The 9,766-nt window shown below is 41.8% G+C and overlaps 1 protein-coding gene across 1 annotated transcript; it reads right to left on the bottom strand.

Annotated features, from left to right (window-relative positions):
- Positions 1-2,138: 2,138 nt before the first annotated feature.
- On the bottom strand, positions 2,139-8,609 carry LOC118390114 (secretory carrier-associated membrane protein 4-like). The gene is made up of 7 exons (XM_035780358.2): positions 8,414-8,609; positions 7,754-7,785; positions 4,770-4,898; positions 4,504-4,660; positions 4,303-4,404; positions 3,906-4,023; positions 2,139-3,741 (listed from the first exon to the last, which is right to left on the bottom strand). Exons 2-7 carry the CDS (start codon positions 7,758-7,760, stop codon positions 3,562-3,564), a joined length of 693 nt encoding a protein of 230 aa, XP_035636251.1. The 5' UTR covers positions 7,761-7,785; positions 8,414-8,609; the 3' UTR covers positions 2,139-3,561.
- Between the last annotated feature and the right edge of the window lie 1,157 nt (positions 8,610-9,766).

Below are 9,766 nucleotides of genomic sequence, written 5' to 3'. Positions count from 1 at the left end.
CAGAAATGTGTCTTCCACATTTAACCCAACCCTTCTGAATCAGAGAGGTGCGGTGGGCTGCCATAAATCGACATCCACGTCTTCGGCGCCCGGGGAACACTGGGTTAACTGCCTTGCTCAGGGGCAAAACGACAGTCACAAGCCTGATGTAATAATCATTGTGTGTTAGGAATATGGGAACAAATACTGAACTACTTTAATACACAAGTGAATTTGTCCCAATACTTTTGGTCCCCTAAAATGGGGGGTGGAGGTGAGAGAGACACTATGTACAAAAAGTTCTGTAATTTCTAAACGGTTCACCCGAGATGGATGACAATTACTCTCAAATTAAATCTGACATTCTGCACTTCAACCTCAGCCATTGTATCATTTAAAATCCAAAGTGCTGGAGTGCATAGCCAAAACAACAAAATGTGCCACTGTCCCAATACTGTTGGAGCTCACTGTTCTGTGCTAAATATTTTGTACAGTTATGGTATATTTCAAATATTTTGTATTAAAGGCCCAGTGCAGTCAATGTGATGTTCCTATATTTTGTATATACAGTACTAGTTAAAAGTTGACACCTACTCATTCCAGGGTTTTCCTTTATTTTTAGTATTTTCTACATTGTAGCATAAGTGAAGACCTCAACTATGAAATAACACAGGGAATCATGTAGTAACCAAAAAGTGTTAAACAAAGAAGCCACCATTTGCCTTTGACAGCTTTGTACACTCTTGGCATTCTCTCAACCAGCTTCATGAAGTAGTCACCTGGAATGCATTAAGTTAATTTGTGGAATTTATTTCCTTTTAATGCATTTGAGCCAATCAGTTGTGACAAGGTATGGGAGGTATACAGAAGATTGCCCTATTTGGTAAAAGACCAAGTCCATATTATGGCAAGAACAGCTCAAATAAGCAAAGAGAAACAGTCCATCATTACTTTAAGACATGAAGGTCATTCAATCTGGGAACATTTCAAGTGCAGTCACAACCTTCAAGCGCTATGATGAAACTGGCTCTCATGAGGACTGGCAGTTACCAGCCTCAGAAATTGCAGCCCAAATATGTTTAAGTAACAGACACATCAACTGTTCAGAGGAGACTGTGAATCAGGCCTTCATGGTCAAATTGCTGCAAAGAAACCACTAAAGGACACCAATAATAATAAGAAGGCTTGCTTGGGCCAAGAAACATGAACAATGTACTTTAGACCTGTGGAAATGTGTCCTTTGGTCTGATGAGTCCAAATTTGAGATTTATGGTTCCAACCGCCGTGTCTTTGTGAGATGTAGAGTAGGTAAATGGATGATCTCTGCATGTGTGGTTCCCACCGTGAAGAATGGAAGTGTGATGGTGCTTTGCTGGTGATGGTCTGATTTATTTAGAATTCAAGGCACACTTAACCAGCATGGCTACCACAGCCTTCTGCAGCGATAGCACAAACCAGATGGGATATCATTCATTTTTCAACAGAACAATGACCCAACAACTCCAGGCTGTCAGGGCTATTTGACCAAGAAGGAGAGTGATGGAGTGCTGCATCAGATGACCTAGCCTCCACAATCACCAGCCTCAACCCAATTGAGATGGTTTGGGATGAGTTGGACCGCAGAGTGAAGGAAAAGCAGCCAACAAGTGCTCAGCATATGTGGGAACTCCTTCAAGACTGTTGTAAAAGCATACCAGGTGAAGCTGGTTGAGAGAATGCCAAGAGTGTGCAATGCTCTCAAAGGCAGGCTACTTTGAATAATCTCATATTTTGATTTAACACTTTGTTACTGCATGATTCCATGTGTGTTATTTTACAGTTTTGATATCTATTATGCAATGTAGAAAATAGTCAAAATAAAGGAACTCTTGAATGAGTTGTGTCCTTTTGACTGGTACTGTATGTATATGTAGCAGAAAAGCGATAAATACAAAAAGGGTCCTCAGAGTGGTATGGGTAAAAATGTACAGCAACTGACAGTCACTTCACTGGAATTAGTTTTTCTTCTGGGAGTTTGTTTTACACAATGACAGACGAGGTCTGCCTGTCGTAATGTCCCTGCCATTATGATCTACTGAAAGCTGTGAATACAGTATTGGTATGGCATTTTGTACTGTATTGAAAATAAATGCATACTTTAAAGTATGAAGTAAACAATGTAATGTGATAATTGTTTGATTGAAATGTTCATGGTAGTGAGTCATTGCTAGTCTCGTACGACCCATCCTGATCTCGCAAGCTTACATTCTGTTTCACTCCACGGACACAGTATCTGTGTAGCGAAACAGAATGAAAGCTTGCAAGATCAGGGTGGTTCGTGCTAGGCTTAGTCATTGCAGCAACACATTTGAAGCATTTTCAAGAATGTCTTCTAAATATTCACTACAGAATGACATGCATTACAGACAAGCCATACAAAGCAAATTAAAAATAAACCTCATTATGGTAGTTAACCCTGGAGATGAACACTTGAGTATGTGACTTAACTTATTATTTGATTTTTCTATTCAAGATGAGTGGCTGCCGCTCTCCCAACCACATTGTAAACACAAAGCTCCAGCCTGGAACACATTGACTGAGATGAGCTGTTTTGGAGCACTGGCTAGAGAGAAGGGGTATTACACAACAGGGCACTGACCATCAAAAGCAAAGAAAGATCAGTGCACTGCACAGGATGAGTGAAAGATATAAGGCTCAGGTTGAATTAGAAGGATACAGTATCTAACAGTGATGTGTTTAAGCACATTTCTCATTGGCTTCGTCTAGTAGCAGCACTTATGGCGACAGTCAAGGGGGGAAAGAATTAACATGCAAATACCTCATGTACGATTAAGGCGCATTTAGTTTTCAGAAACAAGGCAAAAGCAGATCAAGCAAGAAGAAAAGGTATCAAAAATAAACACTTGTAATATCAATAAAAAACTAAATACATCTCATCACTAAATAAAAAATGCACTATATCCATATTTCCAACTTCAAGGAGAGGACCCTGATCCTTCAGTCATGTCTAGTAGTGTTAAGGCTTTTGTAGATTTCATGAAGTACAGTATTGTACTGGCAAGAATTGATTACCGAATATGGCTGCCAAAATTGATCCAAAAACAACTTTGGAATCACCTTGCTTCTTTTCTGTTTCAGACATATCAATTTTCTTGAACAGTATTAATTCTGCTACTGTAATATAAAACACCCCTAGCTCTCCAAGTACAAAAGAAAATCATATATATTTTCCAGTCGCTCTTTCAAATATGAGGGAACAGATTCATATTTTGAGAGTAGAAAATAAATGTAAACATGTAATGGATCATATTTTGAATCTCCACACATTTTTCCAACAATATAAGGCTTAGATGTGTTTCCCGGGAAAAGCTTCCCACTCCAGTAAACAATGTCTAACACAAAGTCCTGCTGAATAAAGTCAGCTGATTATGCCTGTTTTCCCATTAACATTCTTACTTAAATTCCAGCTATGCATTTCATATAGTGTCACGGTGAGATTGTACTAGTGTGGCGTGGTGGACTATCTTGCATGCCATGGAATAAAGTGCTCTGTCTCCATCTAGAGTCCACTTAGGGTTTTATTTACCAGGGGCCATTGTCTGGGTAGCTTGGCACAGCGGGGTATTGGGGTAGGCTTGGGCCAGTTTCATTGATAGCATTGAAGCCGGCCTCTCTCACAGGGGCGCTCTTCCAGAGTCCAGTGGTCCACTCTTCCTGTGCACGCTCAAAGCTGCCCCCTCCGCCACGGTACATCCCATGAACCTGATAGAAGCAGAGCAGACAAACCAACCAGTCATGAAAGTTCATTCTCTTTCCTTGCCTACAATGAGAATTGTCAAAACGGTGATGTATTTTTTCTGGTTTGTGTGTGTGTTTCCGGGTGCTCGTGCATTTTTCAGGTGTGTGTGTGCGCAAGTTGGACTCACCCTGATGAGAACCAATCCCATCAACACAGTCACCAGAGTAAAGAGCAGAGCTGAGAATAGCATGACTACAGCAGAACCCACGTTGTAGCTGAAAAACAGCACTGTCGCGATCCAACCACTTTGGGGGTTTGTGGTGGAGTGGTGGAGCAGTGGGGTTAGTATTTGTCAATGGCATGAATACTGGATTACATCAACTGTAGTTATTCACCTATCACAGCATGACACTGCAGTGAGTAAAATTAAGGTGGCATTGATACAATCTACAGGTGATCTTTATTGCCAAACTGAAGATTTGTCTATATTCCTGAGGTAAGTGAAACATAAGCCATTCCGATATAGCAGCCAAAGTCCTAGACAGTCCCTTCCAGGCTTGAGGAAATAAAATATTCATACTCACCAAGCACCCCAACCAGAGATGCCCACAGTCTGAATGAGAGCAAAAACACACTGGAGGAAGAAGATGAAGAAAAAGGCCATGAAGTTGAAGGAACTGTCAGCTCTAAGAAAGACAAAGGGAGGTATGAAGTCAGTCAAAAAAATAGTATTTGGAGTGAAAAAGTATAGATGTTCGGCTTGACGTTTGTTGAGTGGACCTTACCGAAAGGCCTTGTAGAGAGGTCTAAACCAGCATGTGTAGCTGCACGGACTGAAGAGAAGAAGCCAGAGCAGGGAAAGGCCAAAATTGGCTGCACTTCCACCTCCTGCCCACCAAGCTATGCATGACACCACGTTCACACACAGTGTGACTGAATACACTGCAGAGATAGCAGAAAACATTACATTCACTCAGCATTGAATTAAACACAGTCCAGTTCCCAGAGAAGGCCTATGTGTGACTCAAGAAGGTTTGTTGGTGTAACTCACACATCCAGAGGTTGTAGACCCTGCGAACCAGCTGTCGGTGCGGGGCTGGGATCTCCTCCTCCACATTCTGGTAAAAGCAGGGCTTGATTCGCAGGAACTTAGGCAGCAGTGGGAAGTTGTTGACCTGCTCTGAAAACAGATGATTTACAATGTGGGAAAACAGGATGTCAGTGCAGAGATGACACAGGAAAACAAGAATACAGTGAAATTTGAGATTTTCTTTAGCGATATTATAACAAATGGTGAGGCACAATAGTGAAAGTGGTCAGTGTTATCAGTTGATCTTTATGTCCACAATTTAACTATGAGAATTTGTGATTAAATTATCATAATAATATACAACAAAATAATAAGTAGAGTTACATGTCAGGATATTATTTGACAATAAATAGTATTGTTTTGACAATTGTAATATAATTTTTGCTCTAGTTGGCTGTAGCTGCACCAAAACTCCATATTCTTTTTAAATAGGGAGACAATTTGATTTCAGAACTTGTTTCCATGAGTGATCAAAACTTGTTTTCTCATGGCTCCCTCTTGTCCAACTGCAGCAGACATATGGTGAGCAATACATATAGCATCTTGAGAATTGCAACACATCGTATCGGCACCAATGTGTCGGGAAGTCAGGAACCAATACACGCAGTCAGTCAGGAAAGCTAAGGCCAGCTTCTTCAGGCAGAAGTTTGCATCCTGTAGCTCCAACTCCAAAAAGTTCTGGGACACTGAAGTCCATGGAGAACAAGAGCACCTCCTCCCAGCTGCCCACTGCACTGAGGCTAGGTAACACGGTCACCACCGATAAATCCATGATTATCGAAAACTTCAACAAGCATTTCTCAACGGCTGGCCATGCCTTCCGCCTGGCTACTCCAACCTCGGCCAACAGCTCCGCCCCCCCCGCAGCTACTCGCCCAAGCCTCTCCAGGTTCTCCTTTACCCAAATCCAGATAGCAGATGTTCTGAAAGAGCTGCAAAACCTGGACCTGTACAAATCAGCTGGGCTTGACAATCTGGACCCTCTATTTCTGAAACTATCCGCCGCCATTGTAGCAACCCCTATTTACCAGCCTGTTCAACCTCTCTTTCATATCGTCTGAGATCCCCAAAGATTGGAAAGCTGCCGCAGTCATCCCCCTCTTCAAAGGGGGAGACACCCTGGACCCAAACTGTTACAGACCTATATCCATCCTGCCCTGCCTATCTAAGGTCTTCGAAAGCCAAGTCAACAAACAGGTCACTGACCATCTCGAATCCCACCGTACCTTCTCCGCTGTGCAATCTGGTTTCCGAGCCGGTCACGGGTGCACCTCAGCCACACTCAAGGTACTAAACGATATCATAACCGCCATCGATAAAAGACAGTACTGTGCAGCCGTCTTCATCGACCTTGCCAAGGCTTTCGACTCTGTCAATCACCATATTCTTATCGGCAGACTCAGTAGCCTCGGTTTTTCGGATGACTGCCTTGCCTGGTTCACCAATTACTTTGCAGACAGAGTTCAGTGTGTCAAATCGGAGGGCATGCTGTCCGGTCCTCTGACAGTCTCTATGGGGGTGCCACAGGGTTCAATTCTCGGGCCGACTCTTTTCTCTGTATATATCAATGATGTTGCTCTTGCTGCGGGCGATTCCCTGATCCACCTCTACGCAAACGACACCATTCTATATACTTCCGGCCCGTCCTTGGACACTGTGCTTTCTAACCTCCAAACGAGCTTCAATGCCATACAACACTCCTTCCGTGGCCTCCAACTGCTCTTAAACGCTAGTAAAACCAAATGCATGCTTTTCAACCGATCGCTGCCTGCACCCGCATGCCCGACTAGCATCACCACCCTGGATGGTTCCGACCTTGCATATGTGGACATCTATAAGTACCTAGGTGTCTGGCTAGACTGTGAAGTCTCCTTCCAGACTCATATCAAACATCTCCAATCGAAAATCAAAGAGTCGGCTTTCTATTCCGCCACAAAGCCTCCTTCACTCACGCCGCCAAACTTACTATCCTACCGATCCTCGACTTCGGCGATGTCATCTACAAAATTGCTTCCAACACTCTACTCAGCAAACTGGATGCAGTTTATCACAGTGCCATCCGTTTTGTCACTAAAGCACCTTATACCACCCACCACTGCGACTTGTATGCTCTAGTCGGCTGGCCCTCGCTACATATTCGTCGCCAGACCCACTGGCTCCAGGTCATCTACAAGTCCATGCTAGGTAAAGCTCCGCCTTATCTCAGTTCACTGGTCACGGTGGCAACACCCATCCGTAGCACGCGCTCCAGCAGGTGTATCTCACTGATCATCCCTAAAGCCAACACCTCATTTGGCCACCTTTCGTTCCAGTACTCTGCTGCCTGTGACTGGAACGAATTGCAAAAATCGCTGAAGTTGGAGACTTATCTCCCTCACCAACTTCAAACATCTGCTATCTGAGCAGCTAACCAATCGCTGCAGCTGTACATAGTCTATTGGTAAATAGCCACCCATTTTCGCCTACCTCATCCCCATTCTGTTTTTATTTATTTACTTTTCTGCTCTTTTGCACACCAATATCTCTACCTGTACATGACCATCTGATCATTTATCACTCCAGTATTAATCTGCAAAATTGTAATTATTCGCCTACCTCCTCATGCCTTTTGCACACAATGTATATAGACTCCCTTTTTTTTCTACTGTGTTATTGACTTGTTAATTGTTTACTCCATGTGTAACTCTGTGTTGTCTGTTCACACTGCTATGCTTTATCTTGGCCAGGTCGCAGTTGCAAATGAGAACTTGTTCTCAACTAGCCTACCTGGTTAAATAAAGGTGAAATAAAAAATAAAATAAAAAATAATATCATATCAATAGCAATTCCCAGCCCCCTTGAGTGTGTCACTTATAATCTGTGTCATGCATATGCATTACTTGTAGCAGGTACATGTCATGTTTCATGAAGAACATAATTGAATTGCAAAACATTTAGATACAAACCTGTCATTATGAAATCCTATGCGTGTCCTTTCCTGCAACATAATACAAATAATTGGCACTTTCCATCTCATAAAAATGCAATGAAAAAAAAAGTATAAATAATTATCTGGGGACGTGCAGTGTCTAATTTACAACTAGTCCTTCTGTAGCTCAGTTGGTAGAGCATGGCATATATTATTTATTATTAAACAACAACAACAACAACAAAACACAAGTCATATCAAGATGATGACAAAGGTGAAATTATATGCACGAGATGGCCAGGTCACGTGAACTAGATACGGGTACGCTAGCTAGGAGGTAATATTTTCTGTAAACCCAGTTTAAATAATAAACGTAGCTTTGATACATTTCTTATGTTAAGTGGCTAACTATGATTTGGCAATAAAATATAAGACCACGCGTAAAATAAAATGTTTGAATAACTACCTCTAATTAGCAAGCTAACGTTAATTAGCTACAGTAACGTTAAATTAGCTAGTACTGTCAGTATGTAGATGATGATTTGTTAGCGGTCTTCAAGCGAAATGTAATGAAAAGGCTAGCTGCCGAGTGGATACAGTGAACTGGTTGATAACAGATTCAATGTTACTTTAAAGAAATAAAGCTAGTGACTGTGTAACTTATTTCCTTGTAATTCAATGTTTCGCTAGCACCTACCTGAAAACCACTAACTCCAGTTCGGTTCGGGATGGTCGACACTAGCTACCACAGCCACAAACTCATAAACCCCGCCCATTTCTACAATCTATTTTCTTAAAAGCAGATTTTTACAGCTAAACCTCATATCAGTCCTAACCTTTACCACATTGCTCACTTTATGCCTAACCCTAACCTTAAATTAAGACCAAAGCGCGACATTTTGTTTTCATAAATTTGTACGATATAGCCTATGTTGACTTTGTGTCTGTGCTATCTAGCTAGTAGAGGAAAGTGTTGGGGTCGCGTCCAACCAAATCTCCCGCACTGCATTGAGGGAGTTGTAGTTCAACACAGGTCCCACCAAGGCAAATTTGAATACAATTGTTTCGATTGTGAATCTACAGATCCCGTGACCTTATATAGTGCGTGGAGGGAAGACGTGTGACTTCAGAGAGAGATGGAGATGTCCCTTGACATGATAACAGCTACGTTATGGAAAATTGGCAATGATGTCTTTTCTTGATCAACTATCAGTTTTGTGGAGTTGATGTTGAATATGATTTTCTATTGTCAGGAGTTTACTATTGCCCGATTCCCTTGACATACGTTATATTGTATTATATTGTATTTTATACCATATGGTTAGGCTACATATTGGTACCGTACAGTGTCCTAGAAATATTTTCTACAACACATTTTGCACCCCACAGTAGCAGAAACCCAAACAGAATATGTGAAGAAACTTAATTTCTGTTGATCTCAGTCATACCTAGTTAATCCATCACTAACTCGTCAATTTGCATCCCACACCTCAACAAAAGGCTCATACTTTCCCAAACCATAGTATTTTCTGGTGATTTTCATTGAGACATGATACTTGCCAACTGTGTTCTCCAATGAGTTAATCAATGATCATTGTGTCTGTAACTCTGAATTGTATTTATTTGTTGAGAGAGTGCATCTGACAAGGAGGAGCCCTCACATGAAGGCCTTGTGAGAGGAAGAGGTGATCGACAATAAATTATTTTTCCTTTTATAGATTTCATTCCCTCCTCAGCCTTACATCTTGTTGTTATTTTTTAGTACTACATTGACATTGATCACTGCATTGTTGGGTGTAGAGTTAGCAAGAAAGGCATTTCACAGTACTTGTGCACTTGGGGCTCCTGAGTGGTGCAGTGGTCTAAGGCACCGCATATCAGTGCTAGAGATGTCATTACAGACACCCTGGTTTAAATCCAGGCTGTGTCACAACTGGCTGTGATTGGGAGTCCCATTGGGTGGTGCACAATTGGCCCAGTGTCATCTGGGTTCGGCTGATGTAGGCTGACATTGTAAATAAGAATTTGTTCTTAACTGACTTATCTAGTC

This window comes from Oncorhynchus keta, chromosome 1 (assembly GCF_023373465.1).
Source record: "Oncorhynchus keta strain PuntledgeMale-10-30-2019 chromosome 1, Oket_V2, whole genome shotgun sequence".
Classification (NCBI taxonomy): Eukaryota; Metazoa; Chordata; class Actinopteri; order Salmoniformes; family Salmonidae; genus Oncorhynchus; species Oncorhynchus keta.
The sequence above is the reverse complement of the archived record's forward strand: the minus strand, read 5'-3'. Positions and strand labels throughout refer to the sequence as shown.

Coding starts and splice junctions, on each gene's coding strand:
- LOC118390114 (XM_035780358.2), bottom strand. Junction 4,405..4,503: donor CCTCTCTACAAGGCCTTTCG/GTAAGGTCCACT, acceptor TGTCTTTCTTAG/AGCTGACAGTTCCTTCAACT. Junction 4,024..4,302: donor ATCTCTGGTTGGGGTGCTTG/GTGAGTATGAAT, acceptor AAACCCCCAAAG/TGGTTGGATCGCGACAGTGC.